General features: G+C 35.9%; 1 protein-coding gene across 26 annotated transcripts in view; it reads left to right on the forward strand.

The window, feature by feature from the left end:
• Nucleotides 1-21,035, forward strand: part of NRXN1 (neurexin 1) — a 915,732-nt gene that overhangs the window by 393,649 nt on the left and 501,048 nt on the right. For 17 of the 26 annotated variants that reach the window (XM_087930798.1, XM_087930804.1, XM_087930891.1 and 14 more), the window contains 2 exons: nucleotides 15,040-15,243; nucleotides 17,591-17,617. In XM_087930798.1, the coding sequence (XP_087786924.1) occupies nucleotides 15,040-15,243; nucleotides 17,591-17,617 (231 nt within the window). The remainder of the gene's footprint in view (nucleotides 1-15,039; nucleotides 15,244-17,590; nucleotides 17,618-21,035) is intronic. The other 9 variants (XM_087930825.1, XM_026696010.2, XM_026696020.2 and 6 more) reach the window with 1 other exon arrangement.

Genomic DNA, 21,035 nt, shown 5'->3' on the forward strand with positions numbered 1-21,035 from the left:
ACATACATTCTATTGATCTAATGTATGTGTGTGTTTTTCTGCATACAATTATATGGATCAATCATTTGGTTGACAATAAATATTATTAATCTATAAATCACTGAATGAAGCAGTGGACAGAATATTCCACTGAGAAAGGAAAACTTCCATGAAAATGATCTAATCTTCAAATACAAATTATTACGGAACAGAACAAACTGATTTAGATTTTTTTCCCTTTATTTTTCTTTCAAAAAGTAGTATCTGAGGAGGGTTTGTTGGAAGGATGATATTGTTAATGCAATATATATAACGATGATAATACTGTATTGTTCATTGCCTTCTAAAACTTTGGAACAATTTGCCTGGTTTATTTTGCTGATTATAAATATCAGGAAGGTGTCAAATATACCTTGTAGTATTGGTTAAACAAATAATGAAATTTATGAATAATATTTGATCAACACTATAACTATAAAGCTGTCAACAATAAAAAGCTTTGCAAGGGTAGTTTGCTTCAAAGGTAAATAGATGTGAATGAGGTGCTGCTTCAATGTGGTTTCATGAATATGGCCTCCTACCTCTAAACCAGGGGTGTCAATGACACATTGTCATCACGTGACATTTTGCAACTTTTCCCCCTTCATTAAAATGGGTGGGTGTGACCAGCATGTGATGCATCCAGCCCATGAGCTGTGAGTTTTGACATCCCTGCTCTAAACAGTGAAGTGGATATGGTGTATTGTTTTATTTAATGTTAATTTGGGAGCCTGTTCTAGAATGTCCAGGAATTGGAAGGGGCTTCTCTGTATGGAAGTGCCAGAGAAAGCCCAGAATCAAAATGAAATATCTCAGTAAGACAAATTGTGCTGCCATTGCCTTCTCCTCACATATGGCAACACTTCACCATAAAGGCCTAAACGCAAGACATATTGCATAGATCTAATAAATAGTAACCCCCACACTCATTTTCAAAGCAGGTAACTCACAATGAGATTACAGTTTTCACAGGATATCAAAGAGAATACTTAAGAAAATTTATAGATTATAAACATACAACAGGGTTTTGATATGAGATTTTCAGGAAACAATATGTTTTCTTTGGCCCACAAAGTGAAAGCAAGATTTCACTAGACTAGACAAATGAAATGATAAAATTAGTAAGGAAAAGAAGTAGAGGTCTCTAGTCCTGGAAAGAGGAGCACAATAGAAACAGCTATATAACAATCACAACAGTTAATGCAAAGAGTCTCTTCTTCAGTAAAGAAGAAAAAATAACAGTTGGTTAGTTACTATCCTAACTAATGGATAGTAATATAATTTCAGAAAAAAAACATTACTAAAAAAATTGTAAAACATTACTAAAGAAATAGTAATTTGACAGGGACATTCAGGAATGGTCAAAATAAAAAAGACAGAAAATTCCTTCTGAGCAATATAAAGGAATTCTGTAGCATTTTTTAGAGTACTTGATTATTCTTAGATCTGTGAATCAGCAGCAGGCTTCAAGAGTCTTAAGAAAGATACTTCACGCAGTGTCATAACACTTTCCTGTAACATTGCTTTTACGTTTAGCATCTCCCAGTTTGGCAGTTTTCAGGTAGTGGCCTTCACCTCTCAAACTACATTACACAGTTTGGTTAAGTCTCTGTCAGTGAGGATTAAGCTATTTTCTTGCCAGCACTTTAAATCAATGAATTCAACCATTCGAGTACAGGTCACAATGAAAGGTTACAATCTGATAAGCATTGCCAGTTACCAGCATCTAGATAAGAGTAACTGGGAATCTAGTTTAAAAGAAGGAGTATATGTCTTTCCTTAACTCAATCAGCAGAAGCCTTATTAATGCTGACTTTAACAAATCTCTTGTGTCTAAATGTTTCTCAAATCTTTCTCTGTGCTATGGCATTGGAATAGAGTGTACAGGAAATAAAAGGTGTAAATTAATCATGGACAGAGATCCAACATCTCTGAAGTCCTCTGTTGTAGTTCTTATTGGTAATTGATCATGTTTGCAAGACATTTTCTGACATCTATACTCTAGCTGTTGTCCCAAATGTTTCATTAACCTAGCTCCCCAAATACCAAGGAGCTGAGATAGGCTTTATGGTTTAATCAAAGACATTTGGGAGCGATCATCTCCAATCTTTCTGGTGGAGATGGAGATATTATTAAGACCACTAGCTGCAACAAATTCCCTGAAAAGACTCCGAAAATGTTCTGGATTCACAGTCCCAGAGGAAATCAGTCACATTTATTTTGTACTCCAGCTGAGGTAGTTTTGAGGTTCAACTTCTTCAAGTAGTGATTTGTGGTGTCAAAGAAAATGAAACTATCTCTGTATATGAGCATCCCTAAAACTCTAGCTTGGGGAAGAATAAGTGAAACAGAATTTTAACTGAAAAACAAGAAAGAAAATGCATGATGGGGAAAGACTAAGCTAAATATTTAGCTAGTTACTTCCTCCTAGAAGGAGAGTCAATCCATACATATGTGCATTAGGGTTAAAGAAGAGTCTGATATTAGCAATGTGCTTGACCATAGAGCTCCCTTGCCCCAACTTTGAGATCATAACTGAGAATAGGCAGGGTGGGATTCAAATGTCTTAACAACCTGTTCTGTGGGTGTGGCCTAATTTGTGAGTGTGGCTTGGTGGTCATGTGACTGGGTGGGCATGGCTTGCTGCCTGGGTGTGACTTCGGTGGCCACATGACTGGTTGGGCATGGCTTGTATGTAAATATTGTAAATATTTATGTAAATATTGAATTTTTTATTAAAAAAAGAACAACTTTTACCCAAAATCAGGCAAAGAGTGAGTTGCTCACAGAATCACAGATTCACTTAGAGATCTATCTTTCTGCAACCTGCTACCTGAGTCTGTCACATAAAATTTTCTTGCAAGTATCTCATAAAATTTGCTAGCAAGCAAATTCACAAAATTAACTCACAACACACCATGCATGTAAATATTGAATGTTTTATACAGAGGTAGTATTCAGCAGGTTCTGAGCAGTTCTGAAGAACTGATAGAGAAAATTTTGAGTTGTTTGAAGAACCAGTAAATACCACCTCTGACTGGATATTTTACAGTGTCCTTCCCCTGCCACGCCCACCAAACTACTACTGGTTTTATAAAAAAGAGAGCAACTTTTACCCAAAAAATCAGGCAAAGCAGGCAGGCAGATTGAGATGCTCACAGAATCACAGATTCAGTCACAAATGTACCATTCTGCAATCTACTACCTGAGTCTGCACTGAAAAATAGAAGCTTCAGTCCTAAGGAAGATTCAGCTATGCTTTTAGATTAGCTAGAAAGCAAGAAATCCAACGATTTCCTGCTTTCTAGCTAAACTAAATCTCCCGGCATAGCAGAACAGTTGCTGATTGGGGGGGGAGGAAAGGAAAAATACCAACTTAGCAGGCAAGTTTGCCAGATAAGGAGTGAGTGGGTGGGGAGGGGAGGGGAGGGGAGAGTCCAGCCAGTGGTGTGATTTGCCAGTTCTCTGAACTGGGCAGAATCATAACAACCTTTAGAACCGGTCTGATAAGGTAGACTTCCACCCCTGAGAATAGGTCACCACACTGGTGCCTCTATCTTGGGGCCAGCTTTGTTTATCTATCTATCAATCAAATTTGCATGCCACTCAGCATCTGAAAGTCACTGTAACAGTGAGATGGGCACATATAAATTTACTGGTAATAAATAAATAAACTCCAATGACTTTAGGCAGCTTCTGGCAGGAAAACAAGAAAGGACAAACCCCATCTATTCTGATTCTTTTGGTGGAGGAACCTAGAGAAGGAACCCGCAGTGTTCCAATTGATCCTTCTCTTCTAGTCATGTGACCATTTCCCCTTTTCCTGCCAGAGAAAACAGAGCCTTCCTTGGCAGTCTAGTTTGTTGTTGATTTTTCTTTGACTTCAACAGACTGATATTTCTCACTGTGATTACAATGCTTCCCACCATGGATTATATAACCATACTTGTATAGCTAGTGCACAGTTGCAGTTTTCCACACGAAGAACTCTGTGCAATCAGATTTCTCAGCATGTGGAATACTGTCAATTTCAATTCTTTGGTGCAACCTATGCTAACATTGACTACACGACACTATAAAATCTTACAATATACTACTAATTTATCACCTGCCATACCTAGAAAATGAGAATTGAACAGGAAAAAAATGAAAAACTACCTTGGCCTTTATGGGAAAAAGAGATCATATTTCATTATGCCTAATTCTCAATAAAATGTCTGCATTATTGTATCTTCATAATGTGAAATAGTGACCATAGTGCAATATTGCAATAAAATTCAGCATTCAGACATGAGATAACTTACATAGCAAGTTTCACTTCAGAGAAGGGAAGTTCTCATAATTGAATAGACAAATGAAAAGAAATCTCCAATGGGAAGCCAAAAAGGAAATCACACTTCAGAAAGCTTTGCTATTGTTTAAAATCACAATAATAGAGGCTCTGGCATAATCAAAGATTGATTCTGAATAATTTTAATAGCCATAGAATAAAAGGGCAGACGCTCTTGTGGATAAGCAACTCTCTCTAGGATCAGGGCTTTTAAAACTTATTTATAAATGACCTGCAATCACCTGTGTTTAGTGGAATAGCCAAGTTTGCTGATGACACTAAGTTGTTCTGCATGGTAAAAACAATAATGGAGTCCAAAAAGCTCCAAAGGGACCTCTGCACATTAGGGGAGTGGGTATCAGAATGGAAGATTCCATTCAAATGTGAGCAAGTGTAAAATGATGCACATTGGTGCCAAAAGCCCCAACTATTTACAAAAAAAACCCAAAAACCTAATGGGATCAGAAGTTATAAGGAAAAAGTTCATGAAATGAAGATGCCAACATAGTGCACATCTGTTGTAAAAAAAAAAAAAAAGGCCAAAAGCTTATTAGAGACAAAATGATATTGGAAATAGTGATGCCCTTTATATAAATCACTGGTGCAACTACATCTAGCATATTATGTGCAGCTCTGCTTGCCATACCTCAAAAAGGAGGCAATTAAGAGGCTCAAGGGAAAGGGCAACAACCCTTATTTGAAGACTTTTAGATCTAGAAAGAAGGCAAAGGAGAGGATATGATTCAGGAATACAAAATTATGCATGGTATGGATAACATGGACAAGGAGAAACAATTTTCCCCTTCTCAAAGTACTATAACTAGAAGTCACCAAATGAAATTTAGTCCTAGAAGAATCCAGATAAACAAAATTATATATATATATATATATATATATATATATATATATATATATATATATATATATATATATATATTCTTCATACAACATATAATTCAACTATGGAATACAGTGGTGTAACATGAGGTGCTGACTTGGCTGGTTTCAAAAAGAGTTGGACCCAGGGGTGGGCTGCTGGGGATTCATAAGGGTTCTGTGCAGTTCAGAAAACCCCCCAAACCCCACTCCTAGCTGGTCCTACCCATCCCACCCCATCCCGCCCAGGAGTCCCCATAAAGCCAGTTTTGGATGCAGGTAAGTGCAGGGTACACACAGAGGTTTGGGGAGGGTGAAAAATGGGCCTCCTGGAAATTTGAGAAGGCTGGAAATGGGCCTGTTTCCAGCTTCCAGAGAGCCTGTGGAACCCGGGGAGGCCATTTTCATCCTCCTGGAGGCTCGAGGAAACCCTCCAGAACCTGGGGAGGGCAAAAACACCCCTTCTGCCATGATGCAGGAGGCCAACTAGGCCACGCTCACCATGGTCATGCCCACCCAGCAACCGGACAGAGAACCCTTTGCTAAAAATTTTGGAGCCCATCCCTGGTTGGACCAATTCATGAACATCATAAGAGATCAAGGGTTATTCATCTTGGTAGCAGTGACTGACTTTGAAAACCATCTGCTGAGAGACTAGTAGGTTTCCTTGTTCAGTTGCAGAGCCATTGTTATATCAGACTGCTGGGCTAGATGGACAGGAATTTGATCCAGCAGAACACTCCTTATGTTCTTATGCTATATATGCTATGCATGCACACATTTTTACTATACAACAATTGCTTTTTAGTTAAAAACACTCTCAGTGCTACACACATAGCTGTGAATGGCTATATGATGACTCTTCAACATTACACTTCACAAATTGAGATAACTTACATTCTACCAAATCATGATCATTTTGCTATGATCTCAGGAATTTAGAAATCATATTGATGTGATTATGTAGATTGCATGCAATTCTTACAAACATTGATGAAATTTTATCTTGTTCACCCTTCCCAGAATCCTGTCTCTTTTCTTGTAACTCTCAGATATGTTTTATATGAGGAAAATCCTATTGCACAAAGTACATGTTTACTCATGTAAACAATGACTGTAATTCATCCTTATACTGTGTAGTCAATCAAATTTAGCTATGGCATGTTGCAGAATAAATTCACCATGTTGGTAAAGATTTTGAACTGACAAGTACATTTGCCCTGCACTTGATTTGTATCCTTCCCCCACAATTAATTTTTAAAAAGTCAGTGAAAGCCTGAGCAAAAATCCCACTTTCTCTCTTTAGGACAAGTTGAGGCAGAGCCTCCCATTTGTACTGTTATAAATAAAATCACATCCTCTGAAGAACTGCTTATTTCTTGTTTTAAAATATGAAATCATTTGGCAGAAATCCAGGTATTCCAATGTCTCTTGACTTTTCTATTACCGGTAGACAACATTGACGGGGAGGGGCTGGCGGGGTGGAAGGGGGGGGCTGTAACTAGACCGTCAACTGAATGAGGAAACTCTTCAGTTAAATAGACATGGTGTACCACCCTGTGGCAAACTCCTGCTATTACACATGCAGACACTTTCAAAGACAAAAGCATGGACAGTAAAGAGGATTGTGAACAGACAAAATGTGCATGTTTAAAAATCAAAAATTAAATAATGTTCATGGAGGTTATGCAGTTACTGAAAAGAGGATAACAAGCATATGCAAATCTATAAAATAAACAACAACTCTCTAGACATTTAATAAAATGCCTCTACACACACACACATTTGTGCATGTGTGTGCACACACATACACATGCTAAGGATTTTTTCAATAAGCTGATGAATTTCTTTCTTAGTTCAAGTTCTCTGTCTTATTTAATCCTGTTTTTATTATTTTTATAAATAACTCAAGGCAAGAAATATAGCATGATTTAAGCATTTTCCAGAATTTAATTTTCTGAAACACAGACCTTGAGCTGCTGGGACTAATGTTAATCTGATGTACTTATAATGTTATCCGGCTGTTTTTCCTGCAGATATCTGTAGTATTTATTCAGCACATGGAATATTGGATGTTACCCTAGAGCTTCCCTATCTGGAGGAAGTTATATTCAAAGCATTTCTTTTCCTTCTTCAATAATAATTGTATCCCAAACGGCCATGCATTGATATGATTACAACTTTGGAGATTCCAAAATACAATAAATCATCCTCTTCTGCAGAATTATCATACTACCCATGTGTGCCTGCTGACAAAAAATTCTAGCCAATAAGTATAACACCATTACAATTGTTGCATGAAATAAAAAAAAGGGCAGCAGAAGTATATGTTTATTTCAGTGAATAAAACTCCTTCTGGATAAATAAAGGACAAGCATGTTGAATGGAATGAGGAATCTGTGTAATATGACAACCAAGGATTATAGTAAATGCTCACTAACTGTTATATTTTAACTTAAATTAGGAGCAAAGCAACATGTCTACTTGATCAACGAAGTAATTTTGTCTAGTGGTTCAGGTTAGAAACCAGGAGATGTCTTAGGCATTAAATGTCTTAGGCATTAAATGAAGTTAGGTGAGTTTGGGCTAGTCACACTCCCTTAGTCCACCATGTCAGACTCAGGGGACAAACACAGTGGTGGAATTTTGTACACGCTGAGCACACGTGTATAAAAAACTTTTGCTGTGCCAGATGAAAAGTTCTGTGTGCAGATGCACAGCATTTGGAAAGCCTCTTTTTCCCTGCTTTTTCGACCTCAGCCGTGCTGCGCAAAGCAGCTGAGGTTGAAAAAGCAGGAAATAAAGGACAAATAAGAGCCTGGGTAGGCGGGTGGGCCAAACAGCAGTAAACACAGAACCAGTTCGGGCATCCCACCCCTGGACAAATAGTTCAGTCAAATTCTAGTCACAACCAAGTGGATCAATATTTGGTTGACTTGGAAAAAGAAAAGTGGATCCGCTCTTGCAAGAAAAGGGGTAGGAAGCAAAATAATAGTCCCCTTTTCATTATTAGATCAAAGCAAAAAGGGGTTTTGTTCCATTCAGGATCCCACAATAGCCAATCTAATGTTCCTAAAGTCATAACCTTGAGCACTATTCCTACTCTTTTTATAATTTTCACAAGTTGCAGTCCTCTCCTGCCTATTTCCACATAGTGTGTGACATTCAAAGATACATGGCTTTTACAACTTTGAAAAAAAGATGACCTATTTAGCTAATTTAGCTAATATTACATAGAGTAAGAAGAACAGAGAATTTTTCTAATACATCTTCCTATTCTCTGAAAATGGATGAAATATCACAAAGGAATATTATTTCTTGCTATCCTCCCCCTTCTAATTTGACCGATGTCAAACATGGCAAACAATTTCCTGTTGTTCTATTCATGCTCACTTTTTCTTGGCAAGCTCCATTCTTTCCAAGTGATTTCGTGGGAATAATAAGGGATGGCATTTTCATTCTCCATTTGCACAAAATTAAACATTTGGCTTGAGACCCAGGAGCTGCAATATTTATGCAGGAAAAATGGACTATCAGTGATTACCTTGCTTTATTTGGTCTTTGAGAAATGTTCTTCAGTAGAATCTTTCCTAGCATTAACTCCAAGCCTAAGAGGACAGTTAGAAAGCTGTCTTCCTGAAGACTTCTTCAATATTACCATGTTTGGTTTTGTAGCTGATACTATAATGAAATGGCTCCTACTGATTGGCATTCATTTTATAGATTTCTCACTTAGATTGTGCTTTCATATTAATGGTTAATTATATGCCATTTGTTTGCTGTAACTTTTAGTTGCCACTTGAAGCTTTGAAACAGGGAATTCAAATATCTTGCATTAGCTGTAATTGAGTATAAATAATCTCTGTGTTTCAAGTTTAATTTTATTTTATAATTGGAAGCTATAAAGGATGTTCCTTTTCATGTAAGAGAGTTCATAAAAGATGTGGGCGATGGGGAGAATGGAGAGAAGGAAGCTATTGCCAGTTCTCTCTCTCTTTCTCTCTCTCTCTCTCTCCCCCCTTTCTCTTTCACACACACACACACACACACACAAACACACACACACACACACACACACACACACACCTGAAGTTGGTTATATTCATAGAAGTTGTAGTGTTCTATACTTATTTTGCTATTGTGAGTTTTGGCTGATTATGCTGAAAGTATACACATCAAAGTAATCAGTGGATGGGCTTTGTTTGTTTATGGCAACACTAGCAGATGGCAAGACAGATGTCATGGCAGCATCATTTGGTTTTTCTCTTTATATTTTATTGGGGTTTGCAGTACCTTATTACCTTTTGGCAATGGCATTCACAGGTATTCATTTTTAACAGGGTAGGGACAGCAATAAAAAGGAATACAGAATGAATGAAATGAATACAGAGGTGCTAAGATGCAGATTTTTTTTTCAGTTTCATCTGTATTAGATGAAAAAGAGATGGGGGCAGCCAAACAGTTTATGTGTCTTCAGCTAAATAAAATAAGTATCAATAAATATTTAGTATGATCATATGATCATTGTAATTAATAGACCAACCAGTTTATAAAGGGTAGGCAAAAATGGGGAATCAAGCATTTAAACTGGTATGCACAGACCAAATACCTAAACAGCCCTTCAAATTGGATTTGAAATTATAAAACACATGTGCAGAGCAGTGTGCAAGAGGTATCCTTGTAGCTTGGTAGTTTTATTATACATTTATTTGCAAAAATAAAAGCATGTAGTATTCATTTCTGATATATTGTATTTCAAATAAAATAAAATTCAAAAGAACATAAGTATTTTACAAAAATCTTGCAGAACAGAATTAATATTTGAATGAATTTATTTCCAGAAATAAACCATCAATGAATGTACCACATTATGTAAACCAACAAGCAAGAACCCACCATTTTTACCTAAACACAAGTGCATGCGCATGCGGACGGACGCACACACACAGAGAAAGAGACAAATAGACACACATCCATTCATCTATTCATTCATTCAGAATTAGACCGTAAAGTCTCAGATAATGCCATCTAGTGATCAACCATATTTTTTTCATTCCAGAATTGTCAGCTCTAGTAATTCCAAAGTCAGAACCAGGAGTGGGATTCTGTTGGTTCTGATCAGTTCTATAGAATCCCTTGTTAACTTTCTAAACCAGAGAACCAGTAGTTAGAAGAAATCTCCTTTTGTTTTTTTCCACCCTTACTACTTTCTTGGCAGACAGCCTAGACTTACTGTCTCCGAAGGAGGTTTTTTTTTTTTTTAAAGGGGAAGGGTTGTTTTAAGCTTTGTACACTGTTGTTGGGAGGAAATACTTCCCTGCAAATACTTGGCTAGCCCGAAATATTGATATTCAAATGTGAGTTTACATACCCTTTCTGACTTTTAGTGTAAAACTGGTGTTCGGTGAAGTTTAATTCTGTGCTTGGTGATGTTTAATCCTGTGTTTTATTGATGGGATAATTTTCCCTATTCAGCTTTGTTTGGAAGGAAAAAAGATTAATCTCTGTTCCTGAAAAGAAACTGGTTTGAGAAATCTGCTAGTTCCTGTGTCTATTTGTTCTGGTAATTGGTTTAACAAGCAACAGCTACTGTTGTGATTTAATTATTTGTATGGTATTTGAATTTTTTCCTGCCTCATGGTTTCTTTTTCTATCTGGGGGGGGGGGGTCTTCCTTCACTGCTTTAGTAGTATCTGGCACTGTCCTTTTGGGGTGTACTTCCAAGAGGCAGGATGTAAGCTGGGCACTGATTTTTTTTACTCCCTTTCTGGGGGGCATGTGACCTTTCCTTAAATCTGGATGATTTCCTTAGGATATCTTGTGAGATGAGTGAGACCAGCTGGTATCTTTAAGTGGTGCAAATGGATCTAAGGATTGCTTTTCTTGGGTGTGCTCTTTCTGGGAAGCTTAAATGACTTCTCTGCTAAAGTCTGCTTCTCTGCTTGGTCACATTATGACCAAGAGTTGGCTGCTGATAGTTATCACTGCATTTTAACTATTTTAATTCCTCAAGGTGCTCTGGCACTCTGTCTGATTTGTAACTCTGGCTTGCAAGTATTTTTAATCTAATGATTGGTATTTAAGGCAGCTTTTGCAAGCAGAGAAGCTTTTTGTATTTTTGTACAGGTAATCCTTGACTTACAACAGTTCACTTAGTGACCATTCAAAGTTACAATGGCACTGAAAAAGTGACTTATCACTATTTTCACACTTATGACCGTTGCAGCATCCCCACTGTCATGAGAGGCCAAGCAAGGAAAAGCACCCCTTGATGTGAATGATGTTGAGTTGGCCATGCCCACCCAGTCACATGACCACTAAGCCACACCCACCAACTCACAGAACCGGCTGTTAAAAAATTTGAATCCCATCCCTGGTCAGACCCCACACAGGGCTGACTGTGTTTGATGCAGAAGACTTCTGACAATTAACCTCAGCGAACTTTGCACGGATATTAATAAGCTGAACTGATTGTATCAAATCAGGAAAAAGATTGTAATTATCAAGAATTAGTGGAAAAAAAACATACTAGTATTCAATATAGGCAACATACAAATTCCATATAGACAAGAAATAAGTTAAAAACAAAATGGCCAATAATAGATTGTCTGTATGTAAAAGTATGTTGGCAGCTACTTAAACTATTATTTCAGTTATGGTTATGGCATCTAGAAAGGAAAACTGTGGAACAATGGACAAACTGAATCAAATGGCTGAAACAACACTCCTGAAAGGAAAAAAAATAAATTTTAATACAATCTTTAATATAGAAAAAAGTGAGTAAAGAGAATGCATGAATTTGTTTCAAAAAGTGCAAGGTGTAGAAGTAGTGAAGAATAAGTCATTTGGATCACATAAGTCTAGAATCCAATCCCATCCAGTAAAGCTGAATGAATACAGATTCTGAAGAAAGGTAAAGTCTTTGAGGTTGAACTCCTTAGAAAGGAATGGAAGAAATCCATAGAAGTTACCATCATCTAATAGTTATTATGCTTAAATTCTTCTGTGCATTAGTCTATAGAGATTTTCAGTAATCCAGGTCATGGCTGTCCCAAAGATACTTTTTTCAGGAGGCAATTAGACTTTCTTGCCTTTTCTTTTGAAGACATTTCGCTTCTCATCCAAGAAGCTTCTTCAGCTCTGACAAATCCTGGAAGGATTTATATTCCTTGCAGACAGCTGGTCATTTGGATCCTTTAAGAGGGTCATTGGAGAACTTGGTGGTTTATCTGTGTCCTCAGGAACACTTGAGTAGTGTTCCTGGTTCCTCTAGTCTGCATTTTTTTCCTCTGGAAATCCATTCCTATTCCCACACCATTCAAAGGGTATTCACCCCAAATTGTATAGCTAAAAATCTGTAGAGATTCTCAGTTATCCAGGTCATGGTTTTCCCAAAGATGCTTTTTACAGGAGGCAACTGGACTTCTTGTTTTTTCTTTGAGGACTTTTTTCTTTCCAGAGGGGGGGGAAATGCAGACTACAGGAACCAAGAGCACTATTCAGGTGACCCTGAGGATACAGATAAACCTCCAAGGGCTTCAAAGACCCTCTGAAAGGATGCAAATGACCAGCTGTCTGCAAGGAATAAAAATTATTCCATTCCCCACTATCCTGTCAGAGCTGAAGAAGCTTCTTGGATGAGAAGCGAAATGTCCTCAAAGAAAAAACAAGAAATTCCAGTTGCCTCCTGAAAAAAGCACCTTTGGGACATTCTGTGCATTGGCAAATTCGTTAGCAAACCCATTTCTCAATTTTTCATAATCCCTGAAATTAATATTATTTACTTTGAGGATTTCTGAAGACTTACTAATAAAATTCTTTCTGCTTCTTCTACCCCAGCCCTTAAGAGACAATTGCTCTCTTGTGTACTTTAATAAAGCCATTTCCTTCCTTTATACTAATTACTAATGCAGAAATGATGGTAAAATCTTTTATTCCCTGACCTACATGCTGCAAGCTGCCTAATGAGCATAATATTATTAAACATTTTTTCCCTGTTGTTTGGAGCATAACTTTCTGCTCTTTTGCTGTTTGGCTTTCCATTCCCTTTGGAATTGAGACTAAAAGTGAGACTAGGCCTATACTATATATCAGGGGTAGTCAACCTTTTTATACCTACCACCCACTTTTGTATCTCTGTTAGTAGTAAAGTTTTTTCAAACCGCCCATCGGTTCCACAGTAATGGTGATTTATAAAGTAGGGGACAAAACCTCTACCGTCCACCATGAAAGCTAGAATGCCCACTAGTGGGCGGTAGGGACCAGGTTGACTACCACTGCTATATATCATCTGATCTGAATGAAGTATAAAAACTGATCTATCTATATTGTTCAGGGGTGGTGACCAAAACCAAAATTCAAAGCCATTCCAGGATATTATAATCAACTACAATATTATTGCCAAGGCAGTGAAAATATGAAAAAAGTGTCTAAAACATGTGGCAGAGCATAAACTGATGCCTTGTCCATAAGAGGGAAATATCCACACAAAAACAAGAAGCAAATATATCACCACCATTTAGTTTACCATTATGCATGATTCTTTAACAAAAACCTTAGGCTTATCATACTGTCCAGACCTGACTGTATAATATGATTTATAACCTGGTTTTCCATAAAACCCATGCCAAAATTCATTATAAGCCAAGGATAGGCAATGCACAAGCAGCCCCAATCCCTGGTCTATTGTACCAAAGTGCCCTGAGAATGTGTAGCTGATTTCACCAGCTACAGTACATGGTCTATTTTTGGCAGCATAATGTTTTTAAAGATTTTCCCTACATTAATGATTCCAGTGGACTTGATTAGCCTTTGGGAGGCACAATGCATTCTTTGTGATCAGAATCTCAACATTGCTTCCTAAATGCTTGAAAATATTTGATCAGGCCTATCCTGTGACACCCCCATATCCCTGGATTATACCCTGTTGTCATTAATGCCCACGGTATTTTTTTAAAGAAAGAAAAATGTTGTCCATAATAAAAAATTGCTTGTTCCTAAGACCGAATGAAGCCTGTTCCCATTATTTATTTATTTATTTATTTATTTATTTATTTATTTATTTATGGGGGGGGGGAGTCAGGTGATATTTTTAAATGTACGTTTTGGGGAAGGCTAATAGATAGATAGAGAAGGCCACATTATACATACTGAATGTGCGGGCTAGGAGTTCTGCCCTCAACTCTCCTCTCTTCTTCTATTTGTTTTTAATGGTGTTGGGATGTTTATATTAGGAAACCTTGAGTAATTGACTAGTAAATGCATGAAGCATTTGAAAAAGAATATTCAACAATCTATTGTTAGGTGATAAAGTGTATTTTGTTTATAAATGCATGAATTGCTGTGGAACCATATAGAAGCAACAGTCTAGAATATTGTTAAGCAGGCATTTGAAGGGGAAATGTAGGCATATATTTCATGTGATAATTGTTTTGTTACTGCCGTTGTTATTTTCTATGAAATTATTGGTGTTAACAATTCTTCTTTAGAATCTGGGCAGAGTTTAATGAATAGAAACAGCAAACCATCAGATTAATCAGAGTCTGCCATTTTTATAATACAAAGTGCCCAGTTCTTGTCACATCTCCTGTTTACAGTGTTGAATAATGTAGTTGAAAACAGAGATTTATTATACCTTTGTGTTTCACTCCGTTCTCTGTAGTTGGTAGGATATGCTCACCTTGGTGCAGCCCAATATTTGTAAATCTGGCTTAATATATCGGGCTGCAACTCTTGGCATTTTTCCCCATGCTTTTCACCTTGCAAAAGTCCAAGATGGTAAATTCCTTATCATTTTTCTGCTTGTACACTTTCAGAGGCAACTGTTCTAAGCTATGATGGAAGCATGTTTATGAAAATTCAACTCCCTATGGTGATGCACACAGAAGCAGAAGATGTGTCCTTACGGTTCAGGTCTCAGAGAGCATATGGCATTCTGATGGCCACAACCTCAAGAGAATCTGCTGATACATTGCGTTTAGAGCTGGATGCAGGACGAGTTAAGCTAACAGTCAACCTAGGTAACATTCTTCCCCCCTCCCATCCTAAAATTTACATTTCAAACATCCTTTTTTATCTTTGCCTGCTAGCATCAATTCAACAGCCTGTTTGACACTGAAAATAACCTGTCTTTTATATATGAAATTTGTACGTGTGGGTGTGGGTGTGTATTTGTAATATTATTCCATTACTTATTTATTTGGGTTTTATATTTATATTTATTTTTATGCATTCCCTTTCAACCCACTACAATTAATTTTCAGCCACAGCCTGCTCTAAAAAGAGAAGACCAGCACTTCAGTGGTGTTAATGGGGTATTCCATTTTGGAAAAAAATGTACCAAAAATGATTTATCCTGACAGATATGTCCATATTGCTAGAAATCTAGTATTCCTTTGACACAAGTGCTTATATAGCACCAACCTCTATTTCTGTTCCTGAAAATCTATATTCCTGGCTTTTTGTTGCATTTGGCAATTTCTCACCATTTATACAATCAGTGAAGAAGCTAATGCTCTGTGGGAATACATGTTATTGTTAGAGTTGTGAGTAAGGATAGTCTGAGAGAGGTCTAAAATAATAATAATAATAACAACCAAATCCCTGGCTTTTCTGTGTGGCCTTCAGTCAGAAACCACACCTAAGTAGGTTACTTGTGAAAACAAGGTTTATTCTCAAAGTGTTCACAAAACCATCCCGATTATAGTTTACTGTTTGTAGCAATGTCTAATACATTGCAGTTTATGTAAAATGTATGCACAAGTATAGAAATAAGATATCTTGCAAACTTAAACCACAATTACAAGTTATATGTTTGTTTGCTATGGTCTTCTCTCTCTGTAGCAGTCTGTCATTCTATGTTATCAAAGTCATCTTTCCTCCCTGCTTTCGGTTGTTCCTTAAAAAATGCTCCCACAAACTTCATATTAGTTTTTCTGTGTGTCACAAATAAAACAACCCTTCAATGCCCAAAGTCTGCGGCCCTCAGCAAACAGCCATGTGAACACGAACCACATAAACTCTTCTGCAGAACAAAGATTATGTTTTCCGGGGGGTGTAAACAATTTTGTAAACAAATTCCTTTCTTCATTCATAAAGCTCATATAGGTTTTCTTGAAGAGCTTCATTTTTTGAGAATATTTTCCACTCCATTTTTTGCGGCATATTGAAAAGCTAACCTGAGGTGATTTCACTTTTAATTTGAAAAAAATCAATAGGGCAGTTGATATATTCAAATCCCATTTCTAAGAAACTGAATAGTTGAATTTTGATGGTGTAAAAGAGGAGGTCTTGCAGTGGGGAATTCTTCTAAGTTTTGCCTAGAGCCCTCTTGTGGCAATTTTAAGTTACTGCAGGCTGCTAAATAGTTTCAGTTGAGAAAATGGCAGGGGCTAACAATGAAATGGGGGTTATTTCAAAAGAGCTTTCTGTAGACAGAGACACATAGGGGATGTTCCTTGGCTGTTTGTAACCACTTTTCTGATGCGGTTGACGACACATGACAAACTCAGCTACATGGAAACAGAATCTAAGCTTTATCTTTTTCTTTAAATGTCTATAAATCCTCAAAGACCTTGAAGAGGAATAATTGATATGCTGATCATCTGAGCATAAATCATCAATCCATAGAAAACCTAGCAGAGTGTACATTCAGAAGCAATGGAACAAGAGCAACCGTTTTCTTTTTACAAGCCTTATTCAGCCTGAGACTCAAAAGTCACTATGGGAAAACAGACAAAAAGCAAATCATCAATCATAGATTTGATTCAGAATAATTACACTTTGGAAAAAAAAAACAAAGACTACATGAAGGAATCACTTTCCAGCTACATACGAATTGTAAAAATGGAGCTACACATATTTCAGAAATTGAGAAGCAATCTAAAGTAGTTTAAGTATGGCTTTTTAAATTTTGAAAAATGTATCTTCCTTTGAGGCAATACCAGTGGCCCAGAATGTGAGATTTTAGCCTTGGCGAGCACAATTCCCCATTGTGACGGAGCACTTTTTGAAATTATAATGGCAATCTATTTGTTCTTTCATATATGGGAGAAAATGTTGCAGCCAGCTTAAATCCATTGACTGGAACAATTGCCACAAACCATTTTTGTCACTTAGATTTGTCACCATGTAGCTTTGTTTGAAATTGGCCATTTTTTTTGTTACCCTATTATCACTTCTTCTACTTCTAAAGTCTTATCACCATATAACTGCATACTCTGGCAATATGGAAAGAATCAAAACATATATAGTGGCCATGTTTGCATGTGTCTGTCCCCGGAAGGGTGGAATGTGATTTTACTGGATGTCTGCAGCTAATACTTTGAAGGATAAATTTTCATTTCTCATCTATTCTTCCCCATCTAGACTGTATCAGGATTAACTGTAATTCCAGTAAGTGCCTATTCAAAATTTTTAAATTTATTATTCCTCCATTATGAAGTATTTGAAAACTTTAGATTATATAACTTGCCGCATATCATTTTTGCATAATAGAATGACTTCCGTGGGATGGGGAGGTACCTTGGGAAAAATGTCATGGATACAAGAAGAAACCATAACATAAACTCTGTCATGGTTCCTCCAACTCCCAAATAATGATTTAGAAAAATTTCAAGAATGTCGGCAGGGATTTTTTGAGTTTCAAATCAATTTTGAAAGGAAAAATATTTTATTATTAATATCATGATGTGGTAGCCATAGTGGCATAATGGTTAGATTACATTACTGTAGGCTACTTCTGCTGACTGTCAGCTTTCAGTAGATTAACAGTTCGATTCTCACCAGCTATTTGACTTCCTATTGCAACATACTTAAAAGCAAAACAACTATACAATCACTTCTAGATAAGCATTCAACAATTATTCTCTCAAATTAAGAGTTTTCTCTGATTGCTTGAATGAAATGAAAACTTCAATGAATATTTTAACAATATTAAAGGTTATATTTGTGTATTGGTTTCTTTTTGATCCTACGGTATATTGTTTTGATTATATGTCTTGCATCATTTTTACTGGGTAAACTGATAATAAGTTTTTAATCTTTCTGATATTATTTGGATTAAGATTCTATGTTCTGAAAGAGGATTGTGGACTGTGATTTTATTTTGAGTCTGTGGATCTCCCAAACAGTCTATAGTAAGTACAATAGATTTTATTTTTTCTTTTGGGGAAGGATATTAAATGTTGCAGCTTTTACATAGTCAGTGTACATTAATATACAAATAAATGACCAAGGACATGACAAACTTAAACCTAATTATATCAATTTCAGTGGAAGAATTTTAAGTGATCTTACCAATTCCACTGATGATAAAAATGAAAGATTCTCATCTAGATTATGCTTTCCATCAAACATGTAACACAATTGCATCAAACATATGGTAACACAATTCAGTAGCACTTAGTAGATTTAAGGAGAGGGAAAAGGAGTGCTTATTGAATTACTGCCAATGGTACTCTGGATTTTTGCTTTGGAACACTCAAAATCTAAATTTTCTTATTCAAAAGGAAAATCAAATATTTGCACGATTCTCCTCCAGTTGCCTTCTTGTAATGGGTAAACTGTGAATTATATTTTTTATGATACTTCCACAAGAAAACAAAAAAACAAATGATTAACTGGGATAATAGCAAGAAAAAAAATCATCCTTCCAAATACGTTTTGAGATAAGTTATTTAATGTAGTTGCTAATATAATTCTAATTGCACTGTATTAGTAACATTTTAAGGGAAAATACATTTTGAAAACATGAATAGTAATACTTAAAATAAAATTCTGGAACTAAAATTAAAATACAATTTCAAACTAGTTGTTTCTTTGTTTTTTTTAATCTCAGAACTGTATATGCATGTGAAGATCAGGCTAATATCTTCCTTAATGGCTTTTAAAAGCTTATTAAAAACTGAGCTTTTCTGGATACCATTCTAATACTTCACACTTACACCATCATTAACTTTTTTATTTTTATTGTTATGGTTATGTGGTTCTTAATTTTAAAAATGTACTCTAATTATCTTTTTTGTTTTCTTTGTAATTAAATTTTACCGTGGATTTTTAAAAATCATTTCGTATGTTGTACATCACTTGCGAAAATCATAAGAGTGCAGTGGGATAAAAATTTAATAAATAAATAATTTAAGAAAGAACATAATGTTACTCTTAAGAATAAAAGAAAGTATAGTTTGCCATGGACATAGTAAACAACTTTGGTAGTTCATGGCTAATCTGTTGGAATGCATTATTATATTCCTGTGAGCTGTTCTATTCTTCCTTCCCATGGAAGGGAGAAATTGTTCAGAAGATATCTATGAAAAACAAAAGGGTGTAAGTTTTTCTTTTTTGTTATTATTGTTGTTTAAGATCTGAAGTCTATATATCTGAGATTGTAATATAGGTAGTCCTTGATTTACAACCATTTGTTCAGCAACATGGAGCCTCCCCCTTCCCAAGGCACTCCATATTGCACATAACATCCACACCAGAGAGAGTCACAAATGCATGAGCCCCTTGCGTAATGATCACAACAACCTATGACTGTAATTTTAAGTAGAATTGTGGATATAAATTCAGGAAACCCCCCCCCCCATGCAATGTTTTCTAATGTGTATCACCTAGGTTACCATTAACGTATACATTTCAGGCATAGTAATGGTCTGATTGGTGCACAATTAGAATTCAAAGCCTTCATACAGATGGACCATTTCACATGAATGATATGTTAAGGGAAAGGGTGTGAAATACTTCCATGGTCAGGTGTGTAATCCATGGTCAAACTGGGCATCACATCTGTTTTGCTGAAGATAGGACAGCTGAGGCACAAAGAAAATGTAAGAATGTTCCAGTTAATACATCATCTGAGGAAAATTTTGAAAGAAGGTAATCTGAATCCTGTAACTGAACATTAACAAATAATACTGTTGATTGCATATTATAGTCCAATATCTCTTTTGCGATTTTATGATTTCTAACATTTTATAAACTTAATCTGAAATAAAAATTTACAAGTATTCAAAATGCACGTCCAACTTTCCAGAATAACTAATTTCAATTACAAAATTCCATATCTTAAACTTAAAACAAAACCTTTCAGTTTCTGATGTGATATCTTCATTCAATACTTTATGGTATATTTCAAATGTTTGCATTTTAGCAAGCATTGAAAATGATCAACTGTAAAATACCATATTCAACCTTTTGTATAACTATTTGCTGTCAAATGTAAATTTATATTAAATATATTTGTATTTGTTTGGGTGTGGGTGTAATACACATAGAACTGTAAAATATATAATGGTTATTTGATAATATTTTTATGGTTTAGGTGTACCTGCAGAATATTTAATAACAACAGTCAAAGTAACAGTTGGGGGAATTAATTTCCTTTTATGAAAGGGGAGTTTTAATTCTATTATTTGACTTTTTATTTATATATTATGGTATTATAATATACCATATATTATAATATATTATTACTTAGTCATAGCCTATATTTCAATTGAATTTGATCACTAACCATTTAACAATAATATGTGAAGTAGAAAAAGTCATTATTCAAAAATGCAAGTTAAAAACAATAGAAAACCAGTTGAAAATTAAAAACCTGGTACAAATATCTAAGTTGTTCTTATAGAGACAGGGAAGCACAGCTTCTGAAGACTATGTATCAGACCTGCCACAAATTTAAACCTCTAAATAGAAAAAAAATCCTTGGTTCCATTTTCTGAGAAAGGTATATTTTTTATTAGAGGTTAAAAGTGCTGCAGTAGTGCATAGCCAGAACTGAGATTCACACACCAAAATCTCTACATTA

This window comes from Pseudonaja textilis, chromosome 1 (genome assembly GCF_049901715.1).
Source record: "Pseudonaja textilis isolate UNSWEBS1 chromosome 1, rPseTex1.2, whole genome shotgun sequence".
In the NCBI taxonomy this organism is placed as follows: Eukaryota; Metazoa; Chordata; class Lepidosauria; order Squamata; family Elapidae; genus Pseudonaja; species Pseudonaja textilis.